This window comes from Ptychodera flava, chromosome 10 (genome assembly GCF_041260155.1).
Source record: "Ptychodera flava strain L36383 chromosome 10, AS_Pfla_20210202, whole genome shotgun sequence".
In the NCBI taxonomy this organism is placed as follows: domain Eukaryota; kingdom Metazoa; phylum Hemichordata; class Enteropneusta; family Ptychoderidae; genus Ptychodera; species Ptychodera flava.
The window spans coordinates 15,074,323-15,092,292 of NC_091937.1; the positions used below are offsets into that span (position 1 = coordinate 15,074,323).

The 17,970-nt window shown below is 35.7% G+C and overlaps 1 protein-coding gene across 4 annotated transcripts in view; it reads left to right on the plus strand.

Moving 5' to 3' along the window:
* Window positions 1-17,970, plus strand: part of LOC139142079 (palmitoyltransferase ZDHHC14-like) — a 52,333-nt gene that overhangs the window by 8,149 nt on the left and 26,214 nt on the right. For all 4 annotated transcript variants that reach the window (XM_070711877.1, XM_070711876.1, XM_070711874.1 and 1 more), the window contains exon 2: window positions 16,544-16,704. In XM_070711877.1, the coding sequence (XP_070567978.1) occupies window positions 16,544-16,704 (161 nt within the window). The remainder of the gene's footprint in view (window positions 1-16,543; window positions 16,705-17,970) is intronic.

The window sequence follows — 17,970 nt, forward strand, 5'->3', positions numbered from 1 at the left end:
TTTGAACGGAAATTGACCGACTTGATAAATATGTCAATGGAAAACAAAATGCTGACAACATGTAAACATCAAATGTCAACAAGGACTAATGCAAGAACCAGGGATGGGGAGAAGCTTGCACAAGCACTAGAAAGCAACCCCGTACATAATGTCTGGTGAATGTCCTAGCATGTTGTCTACTTACGTGTATGCATGACTACACATGAATCCACTGGAAAGTGAGTTATTAGCAATGTCCCACCATGTAGGATGAATTAAAAAAAAATAAATTGCTTAATAAAAAAAATATTAAAATTTCCATCGCTACATGTATAGTGTTTCAGGAGGTAAAACCCAGATAGATGATGTGACCAAATAAATGACCCATAAAAAACACAAAAAGGAATGAGGTGTCTTTCTTTGCATTGTGGAACCTTTCAGCCGCACTGTAAAGTTTAAGTTTCTTTACAGTGTAAGATCCCAAGATTTGTGTGTATTGACATTGGATACATCACTGCTGAAGTACCTGCTCTACGAATAGCCACAAGTGATGGTTGGGATTCAAAATACATACATACCATGCATTGCAAAGTCAAGGTCGCAGGTGTCAATGCAGCGTAAAAAAAAGTGATTGCAGTCGGTTGTGTTTTATAGAGTACAACGTATTTTCGTTTTTATATTGGCTTCTCATTAAAACCAGTGTCTTTTGAGCAATTCCACTGCAAAGGTTTATAGTCACGAGGAGAAAAAACCTGGTCAGATTTTCATTGATTTCCTGTCTGTGAGTTGTAATTCTAAATTGCTTTGACGCCTGTTCAAAAATTGGTGGCCCAATCACAGTTGTCTTGATTTGACAGCACCATCATAATAAACAGTGATGCTATTTCCAGCATGGATGACTCAGCATGATGTCAACCCATGCCTCTGTAAGATTGAATTTCAACCGTTTCACACTTTCAGTCCTGTGTTCCAAATGTAGCACTAGGTCCATCCACCAATTCAGAGGGACAATAGCTACATCGTAACTACAATTTTAAATAGTTGATTTATTAGAAAATTATCATAGCCAAAATAATTTTAGTGGTTGAATTATTAGGGATTTCAACTTTTTTGACATTTCATTAGTGATATGCTTACCATTTTGATATGAATCATATAAAGGTGACTTTCCTGAAGTCCCGACTCTGACATTCTATGCTGTACATTGTATTGTTCTGTGTATTTTATCAAAACTAATGTTCAAAACAGCTTGTAATGATTGGTTGGTCGAATTATTAGAGATTAAGCAAGTCCCAATTTCCATCAGTGGTCGAACTGATGTAAAATAAAATAATGTTTTTGAGATAAAAATAAGGTGGTTGAATTAACCCTTTGAGCGCCAAAGTCAGTTTTTGTCACCTACCGGTATATTAAATATAACTCAGTCAATTTTTTCAGATTTTTGCAAATGATTTTGATGAAAAACTGTAGCCATTATAATGTTATATCCATTTGGTTCAAAATTATAAAAAAGGACCAGAAAATTTATGAAAATTGGTAAAATGTTGCACTAAAATTTTTTAGGGTAAAAATACAGCACTCAAAGGGTTAATAGGGTTTTTACGGTACATATATATATATCACATTGTTTTAGTAATGCAACGTTACTGCTGACAAGTTGTCTGGACTAAAACTTCATTTGTACAATGAACCAACAGTCATCCTGGCTATGATTTTTTCGCATGTATACATGTATGTGTAGAGGCTAATGTAGACATACCCAGGGACACCTTCCATTGTTATCTGCAGCCACGCCTTTGTACTGTGTTTCAATCACTGCACTTAGGGGCCATTGCGCCGTCATCCATAACCCTTGGAACTCACTGCAGTCTGTTTTGACAACCAATCAAGTTCTGTTTTGATGTACATATACTGGTATGCCATAGTTACCCATTATACTGGTAGAGTTCTTTGGCCTTGTCTACATACATGTACAGTGTACCAGTAGACAGTTAGGCAGATAAAAAGGGTCCACAATGATTGTGCCGGAGAAATCACTCATATTTTCATGAAGTATAAGAAAAGTCACGTTGTAATAAATGTAAAATGCGTGTATGTAATTGTCTTTTAGACTTCAAATATTAGGGTTTTTTTATAAAAAGCTGAATAATTGTTTGATCGGACATAATGATATATACAAAAATTTAATTTACGAAAATATATCAGAGTTCGCGTTTACGCAAAAATCGTGCGTATTTACGCATTGAAATTGACTCTCTACGCATTTTTTTCATCGTTATGCGTTTTCTATACGCAAATGATTACACCGAAAGCACTCCCCACGACTGAGCTTAGGCGACAACCAGACGAAATTTGTTGCAACACATTTCTGTCAATCACTCATTTTGAGTGGAAAGTTTCGAATTTTCTGGGCGTTGTCTGAAAAATCGGCATCGTAGTCCACACGTTATCACGTTAGGCACGTTATCATGTCAGCTGTGCCTATGAATTACGTTGCTGATTTTCAGGCGAGCGATAGTTTCTGAAAGTGAGTGATTGACAGAAATGTTGCGACAAATTATATAAATGCCAACCGTGCACGATCATCGCGTCTCGCTGTTCCCAAATTTTGATCAAGCACACATGCAGCATGGCGTCGAAGCAGACAAATCTGTTGTAATTTCTTTCAACTTTGCTCTACGAGTCCGTGAAAAAAAATGATTCATTGGTAGAGCTCGTTGGAATCCCGATAAATTTTGAACACTGCAGAAGTGTCTGGATGGTAACTGGTCGTTCAGGCACCAAGTCGTTTCGGCCCAAGTCGTTTCGGCCTCTCAATTTCCGGTCCGAAGTCAAGACGTTTCGGCATCTGTGTTTCGATTTTTTTTCAAACTATTTAGTAATTGACTGATCCGTCATATTCGTAAGCGTGACCTTTGCGTTCTGACCAGTACTTTATGTGCATTTTGTGTGAATTTTGCCGTCTTGTTTCCTCATCGCTTTCAAACTTTTTCCTTGTCGGCGGCTATTGATATCGATAAACTTGTGTCACAGATTTGAAAATGATATGAAGTTTTTCTTACGGTCTCTTCCCATGTTCTCACAAAGATTAAGCATGTACGTGAATGTTAGTTGACACTATACTTTTTAGCACTTTGATTTGTAACATTACGCTCCAGCACTAGTTCCCATAGGTAGCCTTCAGCGGTGTCGAAACGTCTTGGGTTGCGGTGCCGAAACGACTGGGACTTGGGGCCTGAAATTGGAAGGCCGAAACGACTTGGGCCGAAACGACTTGGTGCCGAAACGTCCAGAAACCGTCTGGATAAGCTGTCATAACTCTAACTTTTGGGTTGCCCGATGTGTTGTGACGGTTGCATGTATACCCTTCGCTGTTACGTTTCAACATTGTTCAAGTTGTTCGTTAAACTGTTTTCATTAATTAGGCCTATATAAAATAATGTTATATCGTACAATCCGAATATGTAGTGTAGGTTTATTCAACGGCACATTGTATTTTGCAGTCCGTTTTTTCATCAATCGAGTGCGGAAGTGAAATTACGCACTTAAATCCAGCCATTACGCAATTTTAGCAGACTAATGCGTATGCCGTACGCGAGGAGAAAAAAGTCACCGCGAACACTGTATATAAAGATATCAGGCAACACTTTTTCATTGCTTCAGTTTGTAAACAACTTGGATTATTTACATTGTTCCTACTGTGTCATACATATATAGTGAACAATCTTGAGGTACTTGGATACTCTCCGTGGATGATGAGTCATTAACTTCACATCTGCATTGCTTAAACAATACTCATAAATACATGCTTAAAAGAATAAATATTGCACTTCAAGAACTAAATATGCCATGTACTGTACTGTACGTTTTCATACTTCTAATCCAAAGCTGTGTAGACGTAATACCTATGAATTGTCTAGTTGCCATATTGGTTTAACCTTGCTATGTTGTTTCTACCTCCTTTAACCCTTTGAGCGCCAAAGTCAATTTTTTGTTGTCTTAACATAATATATCTGTCAAAATTTTTCAGACTTTTGCCAAAATTTTGATAAAGAACTGTAGCCAAGGATATGTGATTTCCATTTAATCAAAAAGTATCAAAATATTTTCAGAAAAATTAATAAAATTTTGTAAAATGTTGCACTAAAATTTTGGTGGGAAAAATTGCAGCACTAGCCATCAGCACATGAGCTAGAACATGTATATGTATGATGTAGTATTGGTTTTATGCAAACAACAAAGAACATTCATAACATATATGGAACCTTACTCTACTTGTTCCAATTATTGGAGGGAAAAATAGACTGAAAAAGACTAACTTTTCACTTGTACTGGTGTAAATTATTACACCGATACTGCATTCTTGTTATTTTATGCAATTACATATTTGATTTTCCTAATTTTTCGCAAAGGAATAATTTATGTCAGTGAATGAAATTTGGAAAAGTCAATGTTTTACCAGAGAAAAATTGGTCACACTCCCAGTGCACTGAGCCATGAGATAAATTTATAGCAGTACACCATAACATGTATCATTGTACGTATGTATATAGGAACTGCCCTATACAGTACACCTATAAAATCTTCATACATTGCACAAAAAGCTACTCTTTCTCTACAAAGAAAGAGGAAGTCGCAACTCTCCATTTCATGGTCTTCTATTTGTTGTGAATTTAAAATTTACAACAAATAGGCTTTAAAGTTTAATAAACACAAAATTTGCAGTTCTGTGGACGTTTTCTCTGACCGTTAAATCTTGAAGATAGAAGCAGCAACACCATTTATAAGCATCAGTAACTCTGTTTCTTGTGGATCAGCATTGGTTGTATCCTGCCTCCGGGGAATGAAAATCGAATTACCAACTGACTCGGCGAACTCTCTAATGTTTCTCAGCAAAGAAACATCATATTGAGGTCAAGTGTCGCGATCTCATCCTTGTTGCTCATCCGGGATTCCAACCTTCTGATGTCAGTGTCTGTTTTCATATTTGATGCCAGCTACGAATATCTCGAATGTGCAGATCACCATTGTGGGCCAAAACATGATCCGTGTTCGTTGGACCACTGTGGGTGGTGATGACCAGTGTGCCCATTAATTAAGGTTGTACATGCCTCAGAAACTGAAAAGTAGTCACACAAACATCCTGCAAAGACTCTTCCAACAATTTCTTTCAAAATAAAAATAAAAATCGGGGGTCACCTTGCAGATTTTGACTCCAGAGAAACAAATTAACCAATGTTTACCGATACTTTTAAATTCAAAATGGCCACCATCCTTTTGTTAATTTTATGGGAAAATATTAACATTTCAATTTTTTGAAAAAATAAGAAAGAGAAAATGTCGCATACTCTGACAGCTTCAAAATGAGCCCCTAAACGGAAGACCAGAAAAGTTTTGTAACATTTTTTAGAGTCTGAATAACTGTCCATGAGGCACATTCTAGCTTAAAATGTAAGATTTCTGAACTCTTTTGGTCAATGTAGGAATTTCTTAAAATTTACTGGAATCAGTGCAATACTAGTGCATGTTGATATACACTGTATGCAATAATTTCCATGAATCAAAGAACTCACTACATGTATATACTAAGAGTCTTAGTGAAATGTCTAATTTGCTAAGGAGGCCCATGATGCTGATAACATGAGTTCATCACAAAAAGGAACACCTAGCAGTTACAATCATGCAGTTTGAGTTTCATGACCTGCAGACATTTCTTAATCTTATCATATATTCAGTACAATCCAAGTAGGGATTCTCCAGTCTTCTTTACTAGGAGCATTGAAAAGAAGTCTAGTGTCAACCCTGTTTATGGAGGTGTGTTGGAGTTTGCAGATTCATCTAATAATCATGCTGTATAGATTAACGGAAAGTTCACCGGTCATAACTAACTTGAAAGTGATCCTGAACCAGTACCTGTTACTTCCCCAGTCTACCATTCAATGTTTCAAACAAGTTTGGATTAATTTCTTTATATTGTAAAACATGTTTTTTAAGGAAAACTTTAAGATTTTCATTATCTCAAACTACACATTTATTTTTAATTTCAAATTTTCAATTTTTGATTTTTTTTGTCTTTCACAGAAAGCTTTCAGATCAACATAGCTTTGCGTGTAATTCTTGAAAAGGCCAGTGAAAGTAGTAAATAAATACCTGTGTTAAAGTGAAGTGATCGATGACAAAACAGCTTGAGACGGGCATCCAGTGTTTCCAGCCATGTAGCTATCTGTCATTACTCAGGTCTGGAAATCAACAATCGGTAATGCTATTCATTGCCTGAAGTTATAATATATTAGAACAAAATTGGAAATCAGATTAAAATGTAATTTCATAATCCATTTTGTTCCCTTCGGTTATATTTTCCACGTCAGCTATTTTCGTTGATTTATTTCTCAATATGAAATTCCCGAACCATGGTATTTGCTTCATATTCCATTTTAGGAACAGCAAGGTCTAGTTTCGTTTATTTTGTTTGTTGAGTGGGTTGCACTACACTTTCGACTGATATTGATCGATGTATAAATTTGTAGTTTATGTCAGAGCTGTTGCCCAGAGAATGAAAAACGGCCATGTTTTCCGATGAGACAGATGACCTACATTGTATATAAGGTACCAGCCTTGTGCAGCGCAGTGACGCCACGAGCCAAGTAACCAGATAAAGAGATACTGTAAAGAAATGAATAAATAATCAAACAACTAGATAAGTAAGTCTGTATAATGAATTCACCAAAGCACATACTAGCATATGTATGATAATCTATCATGATATGTAAATCCATCATCTGATGCTCAATTTCAAAAAAAAACCATTAATTTTATGCAGACTTTATAGATTATAAATGAGTATTCTTTGTGTTGTTTGAGTATTTATATCAGCCTTTAAAAAGAAATAGTCGTCGAAACTATGTCTATGCGAGTTTCTTCTTTACAAACAATTTGTATTTCGTGCATGATATCTTGATACACCTCGTCATCATAGCTGGAACATTTTAAATTATGGGATGTAGATTATGACAGACATGTTTTAACTTTCATCAATCTCCATCTTAGTATTGGATACAGTGTTTACATTGGTTGTATGGGTCCATGCAAACTTTGAGCGAGTCCCGACGACTGTATCCCTCAAAGTTATGATGAGTCCACTGGAGAATGTTCATCGGCTGAAAAGATCACGCATTACTGGAAATATGAAACTGAAAAAAAGATGAAAACCATGTTTTTTTATACGGGCAAACATTACACTTATACATATTTTGATGTCAGTGGTAGCACTTTTACCCACCTGGCAGTCGTTACAGCATGATTGTTTGCGTAAAGTGTAACGGTCAGGACTGAAATGCATTTATTAAACTTCAGGCACTGTAAAGGAGCCAAAAGTTGATGGGCAATCTTGATAATGGAGATGTGTGTATTGATTCAGCCTGTGCAGGTGTTCCCGTGGCGGTGTAAGTGGCCACTATATAATCATGTTTTCCATCAGTCGCTGTGTATCACTTTGAAACTGTCAAGAACAGTATGATATGTAACAATCATGAATAATAAAAATCTCACTCAGTTTGTAGATGTTTCCCCATATTGATTCCAAGTCCAGCAATACTTACATGTATAGCAACCCTTTGAGCGCCAAAATCAATTATTGCTGCATTTATAAAATATAACCCTGACAATTTTTTCAGATTTTGTCCAAAATTTTGATCAAAAACTGTAGCCAATGAAAAGTAATGTCCATTTGGTAAAAAGTGATAAAAAAATTTACAAAAATTTCATAAATATCGGTAAAATTTTGCACTAAAATTTTGGCAGGAAACTTTGGCACTCAAAGGGTTAAAGATGATTGTTGATGTGAACCACAACTCAATCCTAACAACTGAATTTTAGTCGGGATTCTAATTCAATATCAACAGACTTAGTGTTTTGCACGGCTAGTAACACTTTAGGAACTGTAGCAAAAAATGAAATTGTTTCTCTTTGTTGGAAATAAATAATTATGAAAATATTATCAAATGTAAGAGCTGTGTTTTTATACAGCAAATAAATCAATTTAGACGACTCCCATACATTCCGAGGATACATGCTGAAATACAGTTCAGATCAGGTGTTTGTTTATTCAGTGATATGAAATATTTTTATGAGAATCATTGGAATCGATATGATATGATCGTCCTTGAGTTAATATCTTACAATATAATCTCTGAGGGTCAAATGTCTGTGTTGGTGTCATTACGAAGTACGGTATTGCAATATTCCAGGTGTTAACCACTTGTCATGTTAGATGATAGTTTGAATTCACACAACTTTCTTTTCCTTGAGTGACATTTTGTGACTTACCGGTAATTTTTATTAGCGATGCACAATGCAGCTTTTGTGTTGTGCATTGAAAGATGGATGTTACTAGACAAGGTACATTGTTGTGTATAAATGCCATATAAACGTCTTACATTATTGCTTTTGATATTTTCTTTGATTGATGTTAAATTTTTAGTTTCAGTGTGCTATTTTTTTGCCCAAAATCAAATTTACCATATTTTTGCATTTATATGGCCACAACCAATTTCAAAAGCTATTTCCCATCAGTCATTGACTTGAACTTCAAATTTTTTAATACAAATGCACCAAATTCACAAGTGTTGGCACATTATCATGATATTACCTGCAAGCACATTTATCATCGGCCTCTGACAATGTCAAGTAACAAATTTCCTTTCAGGATGCAAAACCTTCATTCTTCTGTGCCCAGGGTTCAAAGGTCTCAATTGCAAGACTAGACATGATGTAGTATCATGGTTACATATGGTATTATTAGTTTGATGGACTAGCAGATCAAACTGTCAAACTCACGGGGCTGTTTGATTTCTTGAGTCATTCGTTTTAGTTCCTCATGAATATGGGTGAATGACAAACTCTCTCTTACTATTGGTACATTTAGGTGTTCTGAACTTGAATTTTTCATAATGGCATAAGCACAAATGGAATCTTGAATGAAATTCAACTTGGTAAGTATGATTTCACAAGTCTGACATGGTATGGAGAATTGTTCATATGACATAAGAGATTTTGGCTATGGTTCAGACTGACATCTGGTACAGGCTATACAATTTTTTTCACCTTTATAAAATGTCGCGCTGACGATATTTTTCAGATCAAGACAGTTTTTTTCAAGGTCTGTCCAAAAATTTTGATCAAAAACTGTAGTAAATGAGATGTTACTGCCATTTGGTCTAAAATTATCAAAAAAATTAGAGAAATATTCATAAAAATTGGTAAAATGTTGCACTTAGTAAAAATTTTGCTAGGAAAAATTACAGGACTTACAAGGCTGAACATTTTCTGATAATGATCTGAGAAGTAGCATGGTAATTTGATGCAAGGGTTGAAAACAGAAACTTGAATTTAATGAGCAGCATGTGCTTTTCCAGCTACCCTGTATTTCATCAAGGTCAAATATGGTTCTGCCACAAATGCTTGTCCAGGGGTTGAAAAAATACAAAAATAGCCTACTGTAGCCTACCACAACCCAAGTGGCCACATGTGTGTTTTTAATCAGATTAGTGTGCCTGTAATTCACTTGTCATTAAAGTTACTGTTTTTTTCACCCTGTACATGTTTTTTGTGGCCACAGACAAGGTCATTCCGATGTCATTCAAAATATACATGTGCATGTCCAAGGTCAACCTCCATGAATTATGATTCATAGTTTTGATTATACCACCATTATAATCCATGGAGAAAATAAATCATGCTTGTACCATAACAGTTGAGTTGTAGTAATTAAGGTTACTTGTGTACATTGTTCACATATTTATTATCTTGTCTAAGTTCCTTAAAATAACTGTTTTGGAGCTAGCCTAACCCATAATTTTTTTCTGTTGCACAACAGTTAAGATGAATCGACTGGTGTATTATTTTTGGAACTGATTCAAAAATTTGGTATGCTGCTATTCTTTCCAAAAACACTTATAACTTAGGTTTTAACAAAAACAAAACAGAACATGAATGAAACTCAAGTCTCCAGCCTGAGAGTATGGTGTATGCTTTGGGGACTCAATTCCAGGGATCAAGTTTGTTCTAGTCTGTAAGAGGATTATTGAGGTGTTATAGTCTTTTGTTTTCTGCTGAAATTGTAATCTGGTGGGTAAATTTTCTGATGAGACAATCTGACGCCTGACCCAGGCCTTTAAGTCAGAATGCGCCTCTGGGGACATATTCAGACTCAAAGTTTTCTGGTCTACCGCTTGCAGGGGCTTATTATGGAACTCATGGAGTTAATAAAGTGTTCACCAACTTTCTTTTTTTGAAAATCAAAAATTTGAATATTCCCCATAGAGTTAATAGTCGCGCCAGCGGCTTACTGATTACACATGCGCATATTCATAATATACTAAGCGAGTAACCGGAAGTGTACCCTTCTTTCGTGGGCGCCAGCATGTTTTTTTTTATATTTGAAACGTGCTCTCTATTATTTTATAACATGCCATTAATAAAATATATCTTTTCTATTAGCGAGTAATTATTATTATCCACCCTGTCACTGATACAAAATTTCTTATCACGCATAAAAATTAAAAGAAGAGAGAAAACTGTCGTGCAATATGAACGAGAACATTCGCAAAGAATACTGGGATTGAATCTTAGAAAGGCGCCCTCTGTGACAATAACTATGTGCAAAACTTACCCGTTTTTAGAAGTAACGCTGGTTTTCAGCTTACAATATCGGAAGTTGGGCGGTACAGTTACTATTGCAAAATTTAATGATGGCACAATACGTCACAATACGGTTAAACACAATAGATAGTAATCATGGTAAAAATTGCAAATTTATGTAAAACTTTTTTACACATAACAGAAAATCTATACCTACAGCGTCTGACATCGTGTATGTGAACTGTCATCAGAGGGTAAACCGGTCATACTTGTACAAACATATATAGAAAGTAACAATGAATTCTATTTTATCCTTTTTGATTACTAATCATGAATCGATACAAATAACATGTTTAATCTCAACGCCTGGCGCGACACCAAGGGCTGAGCCCTATATAATATTACAGGGATGGTGATCACTTTTAAAATTCCATGTGTAGAGAAATATTACTGGTACTTTGTTTCTCCAGTACCAAACATTTGCATGGTGACAACTGATTTACATGTACCTGTATATTCTTAATTATGTACATGTAAGAGAATTGTTACAAGTGCCTTTTCAGAAAGTTTGAGCAAAGGTTGAAGTCTGTCAATTTCAAGACACGTAGTTAATATACAGTAGAGAGCAGATCTGCTTCTGCTGTCTATGCTACATCATGTACCTGAAGTCCTTTGGAGTGTGACAAAGAAATTGCTCTGTCTTACCAGCAAAGTTACAGCGCTGATAAACTAATTGTTACGTGGTTTTCCTGTCATTACCCTTCATTTGGCAAGAGACTGTCAAATTAATCAGCCATGTTGTTCACAGCCACTGAATGTTACAGATCAGTTACGTTTGTTTGGTAAATATTTTTGTAACAATGCCCATGGCAGGCGATGTGGTAAAAACAAATGGAAGAAAAATATCAGTTTGCTTGGAACTGGTTGTTGAATTGTAATCTGTCTCATTTTCTTTTTTCCTCTGGGATTTCCATCAAATTCCACATGACATATACATTTGTATGTTTTGACAGGATCACTGAAGAAAATCGACAAGGGAATTCACTTTCCTTGGATGTAATCCCTTTCTTCATGGCAATCTCTTCATGATACAAATCATCTTTATATGTCTTCCCGGATCACGTTTTCTTCTGGATGACCTGTAAGCAGCACATTGACATGGCGTCTCTGGTGAAAAAATCCAAAGCAACCTCAAAATGTTAAATTTTGTGATTGACTGATCATGTGTGTTCTTGCAGTCCAGTGAGTTTTTGTTGCCCCTGTCTCCAATCACTTCTTATATATGTGAACCATACCAGTAAAAATATGAAAGATACTAAAAATCTTCGTTACTTATAATAGTCGATCACTGCCAAGAATACCACGTTTACTCATGGAATATTTTGTTTTGAGATATAAAACTTCAAATTTGTGCAACCTTGTTGCCCTGTATCTTTGTATTTTGCAAGAAGGTATTCATAAGTTTTGCTTTAGATCAACTGTCTATGTACGGTAGCTGCACAGTGTTACATGAAATTGTGCTGTGTGTTGATTCTACGAGTAAAGTTAGCAAAAACTGGCTTGGGTCATCCAAGCTCATTGGCCAATGTAACCAGAGAACGAATAAAATTTCACTGAACTGGTGTAGATAAGTCTACTTGCAGTTCTTGAATAATGATTGCTCATCTTTTGAACGTTTTCTTGTCAACAACTTGTAATCTTATATCTCAATGCTTCTGATTTGATGAAGCTAATTAGTATTTAAAAGTTTTAGTGGAAATTTTAACTTTTCAGACACATTTTTATCCTTTTTTTTTTTACTCTGAAACTTTCAAATGAGTACAGTTTACTGTTATACCAGTACATGAAGTATGTACTGTATGTAAACATATATAATATTATGTGCTTCGGATCTATGTCAATCATGTTGAGTATCATTTTATCCATACAAATGAATATATATTTGGCCCATGTAAAGACTATGTAAGTCTGAATATAGTTTACATAGCCTAGAGCAAACAAATGATTGAAAGAAGTAGGACATGTATATTGGTACAAGCTTTCTGTTTGCTTAGTAATATATCGGTGACATATTACGGACCATTCGTCACCGTTGCCACGGTTATACACCATCCATCAACTATTGAGAAAAAATGCAACAACTGTCACTGGCATTCAGCCAATATTCATGTTGTTTAATACCAAAAAAAAATTTTATTCAATTAACTGCTTGTGTATCCCTACAGGGCACTCACTGAATGGAATTTACCAGGCATCCTCAAGAGGGATATGAAGCTTTTGAAATTCTTGATAGCGTGTGACTTTTATTTGAATATGTCAAAAAATCATCAAATATTTTTATTGAATTTACACGCTGTGGTAGAATTGCTTCTCATGTACTGCCATTATTGCAACAATTTCTGGTGACATTTGGAAACCGCTCTCATGATAATTTTATGAGATCTTAGATGGAAATTTTTCTTTCACCTGGAAGGTTTAATAGCTTGCTTGCGCTGAAAGTTTTCCTGTCTGCGGTTTTATAATGTAGCCGGTGTAAATTTGCGATGAAAGTCAAATTTTACTTCTTAGTCATTATTGATATAATGAAATGACTTGAGCAGGCTATGTAATATGACAATTTGTACATGGTCAAAGTTTACATACTCTGTTTCATTCCAATATGTACAATATGTATGTAGGTAGAATAAATTATTAAAATAATAATTATGGGTAATGACTCTGCTTCGAAGAAAATATGTTACTGGCTTACGGGTATACAGTATCAATTCTGATGTTAAGGTCACAAATCTCCTACAGTGCAAAGTCAAACTGTAATTTTTTAGGTATTTGCTAGTATTTTCATTTTGCCTGTAAATGCTGTATCGTATTCTGCTTCCAAAAATCATGTTGAGATACCTGGTGTTCAGTTGTCAATTGCAAATCATCAATTGCAAAATACCTGGTGTTCAATTGTCAATACTTTTCAATATCATGACTTGCAAATACCAGATGTTCAATTGTCAATATTGTCAATACAACCTGTAAAATGTATGCAATGCTATGTTATTGTTGTAAAGTGAATTTTAGTCTGGCCTAGAATTCATTGAAGAACAATAATTTTGCATATATGTACAATTCATTGTAATACAAGGCGGACACTCTGTATTACAATATACTATACTCTTTGGAGGAGATTTAAGAATAAGGAAATTTATTCTGTGTATACCGATAGAACAAATATTCTACAAGTAAGAATCATCAAAAGAAACAATATTGCTCCACTTAGCTGTTGCATGTTACAGTCTTCCCCTCATGTCTATATATTGGCCCAACCACATTTGTGAAAACTATGGAGTTCAACAAAATCACAGTTAGTAATATGGGTTGTATGATGTCATCATCTCTGAACTCCCTATCATACACTTGTGCACTTGGCATTCATGTTTTACAGTGGTTTGTGTTGGATGGTTGGCAATACATGAACTACTATAGTCATACTGTCTAAAATGAAGAGTTGCCAATACTGTCAGGTGTAATTATCGTTCAGACGGTAATATCACTTGATAAGAAAGAACTTAACTCTGTGAAGGTTGAAAGATTGTCCAGAAGGAGGTCACATGTAGTCAAAACAACAACACACGTCAACACACATCGTGCAAACTGTCCAGAACACATAGCAAGCGTTGTTTGGGCAGATCTAGTGTTGTTGTTTAGACCATGTCTGACCTCCTTCCAGGCAGTGTTTCAACTTTCACATGGTTGAAGTCTTTATGATCGACTGATATTACTGCTTGATGATAGTTACATTTTCACCAGACAGTGTTGGCAACTTCTCAATATAGACAGTATGTCTAGTTCCTCTATTGCCAGTGGCGCAACACAAACCACTGTACAGCTGGCCTGCTAGCGTAGACACCTGGCATGCAGTGATAAAATAGGATATTTGCTTTCGGTGAGTCAGCATAGCTCATCAGAGTTGTTTCACTTTCAGCAATGAACAAGAACCTTGACTGACAGGGAATAAAATGACATTATATTACCATGCCCTGCCTGTCGCATTTTGATTGGTCGAGCTGAACCACGTGACTGACCACAAATACACAGTAATGGTCTGTTTACATGCCCGTGAATATGAATAATAAGATTAACAACTCAAAGTATCGTAACTTTACAGCTGAAACGTAAATCAAAATCAATCACAAAATAAAATAGAGCACTTGTAGGTCAAGTTGAGATACTTTTTTCTGAAAACATCCCCGGATTTGCCAATTTTTTACAGCGCGCGTGACAGTGCGTCGCGTATTGCTCAGTTTCCGGGGCCCAGTTGTCGTTCGCTCCTGAAATTTTCGGAAATTTTGATGGTTTTCTCGGGTTCACTGATAACATAATGGAAATAACAGACTCCGCTCTGACCATTAACGTCTATTTGTGGGCGCGGGCTCGAGGAAAGCCAAATTAACGGGCTCGGCAAGCCTCGCCCGTTAATTTTTGGCTTTCCTCTCGCCCTTGCCCACAAATAAACGTTAATGGTCAGCGCGTCGCCCGTTATTTCTATATTAAATGATTCAACACTCAAAGGATGATTGATTGATTGCAAAATGAATTAATGGTCATGACCATTAATTCATTCTAGTGAAGGTTTCATGTATCGTGTCTAAAACCTGAGGTCGAATATATGCATGGTCACCCATTCATTTAGTATCTTCAACATGTCAAATAATATAAGTTGTATCTCGTATCAAACAAAATTCATGAAAAATGGCCGACTTTGTCCCTTTAACCCTATAATATACGTTATTTAGCCAGACAGTATCGCTTCCCCATGTGCCGAGTCAGTTAAAAGCAGTATTGAGCCAAATCTGTATGTGTGTTCACCCATTTGGCATGGTATGTGTCGCAGGTTTGGGCACTAGAATCGTGCTATCTAGGTATTCAGGGGTTTTCAAGTTTTTGTTAAAAAATGTTAACCAACTGGACCTGATGGTGACATATGAACTTGGCATGATAAAGGTTAAAATTCTGAATCTTGCTTGAACAAATTTTCACATCGAGAGTGCGACCATGCTTTGAATTTTGTTAAAATGTAGGTAATCAGCGAAACTTGTGATCAATTAATCTCTTCAGATGAAAAGACAACGCGCCATGATGACATAGTTGACTGGATGATCAATGTGCATGGCACCTCATGTAATATTTATTAAACCATTATTTATTATGCTGTTTTGATATGTGTGGGTCTGGGAACGTATAAATTGATGGCCTTCCATTAGATGCATGAAGCAGGAAGCAGGACAACCTTGCAAAATTCTTGTCGAAAAGTTCTTTGCCTGAAGTCAGAAAAACGAACTTGAGTCCATAGCTTAGATATACAATAGGTAACTGGAGAGAGATGTGAAAAAAACAGGCAAAGCAAGGACAGTGAAATTTTAACCCATAGAATTTCAGCACTTTTCCTAATGCAGAACAAGACACATACTGGAAGTTGAAAACACTTGGGCCTTGGTATCTGTATACATTGACACTATGGTTTATGATGTCCAAAGATCTATGATGTATTTCTTGTCCATGATGGTTTTCTTTATGATGAGAGCTTCTGCAGGTACATAAAAAGCATACATGTATTTTAGCACACTTGAAAGTGATGACAAAATTGACATTGGTGTGCTCTCTCCCTCTATCTCTCTCTCTCTCATTCATATATATATATATATATATATATATATATATATATATATATATATATATATATATATATATTATATATATATATATATATATATTATATATATATATATATATAGATACATTCCTCTTAGATATATATACAATGTGTGTGTGTGTGTGTTGTGTGTGTGTGTGTGTATATTATATATATATATATATATATATATATATGATTTTTGCATATTTAATAATGCCTTTATTTCTCTGTGACATTCTATTTCAGTTGTCCGTACCTTGCAGTAAATCTCACATGGGCTATTCCTGTCATAGCTGGCTTGTTATTCTTCTTTGTGATGGCAGCATTACTACGCACCAGTTTCAGTGACCCAGGGGTCATACCCAGGGCAACGCCTGATGAAGCAGCAGATATAGAAAGACAAATAGGTGAGTGAGTCTCTGAGAGTCAAGGGATTTGGTGAGCACGTGCATGGACAACTGCTGATTGGCTGGTGATGCCATGCAAATGAGCTATTCAGTTTGATCATCCAATTAGAACAGCTTTTACAAAAGTCCAGCATAGTGGAATAGTACGGTTATATGACATGAACTGAAAATTGTAATCAGCCATTGAATTTTGGAAAGTGCATTGCTGTTGGCAGATATCAATGTTTTATATGTTTTCAGCCTTTGAACTCTGACCCCTTGTGTTCAACCTTTGAACTCTAACCCCTTGTGACAGACACAACATCATATTGGGATTTGACATTTTTAGAGAGTGTAACTCACAGATCAAATGCAAACACATCTCTGTTGAGTAAATACTTACGTATATACTATAAAGCTGTGCCCTGTAAAGTAGTTTAACCCCAGAGATTTCAAAATCTGAGAGCAAGTTTCATATCTCTGATACATACGGAAAAACACCAGGGGTATTCAAATGTCTCAAATATTTGCATATTTTGTCAATATCACATACTGTATTGAATTTCAAATGTGTAAGTCTGATCTGGGTGATCAAGTCAGTAACGCTGGATTTAGTTTCATCACTGTCAATCAAATCCCCCACATATATTTGACTTGCAATATCTCATGATCAGTTTAATCAATCAATAATGTTATAAAAGGTGATTTTCTTGCATGTAGGTGGAACAGGGATATCACGTTACGGTACATAATGTTAAATTTATTTATGATGAGATGGCGAATACAGCATTAAAAAAGTAGGTCAGAAGTTTAGGCGTAAAGGAATCTAGGGAGGTGAAAATATCCAATGCTGAAAGCGGAGTTTTAGCTTAAGCAAAGTTTATTAATGAGTATGGTTTACATATACAAATCTGGAGATATTGACCCATCATGAATTCCTGTAGCTTGAATGGTGCACTGTATAGGATAAAAAAAATTCAATCATGCAGCAGGCTTATTCTACAGTCCAAAATTGCACTTATTTTTAATAATGCCATCAAATGACAGACGGTATGCACCTGCGTCAGGTTCACATGTATGTTTCTGTGGCTGCTTTGGCAAGTAACAGCAAATTACTCACACTTGTTTGGGTGGAGCGCTTTTGGAAAATGTAGTACAGTATTATTGTCAGAGTATATCTTCAGCATACTGGAAGATCTCTGCGCCAAATTTGTCATTGTCTGAGGATGCCTATAATATTAAGGGAATATAAACACACCCCTAAGATGCTGTTGAATTTTACTCTTG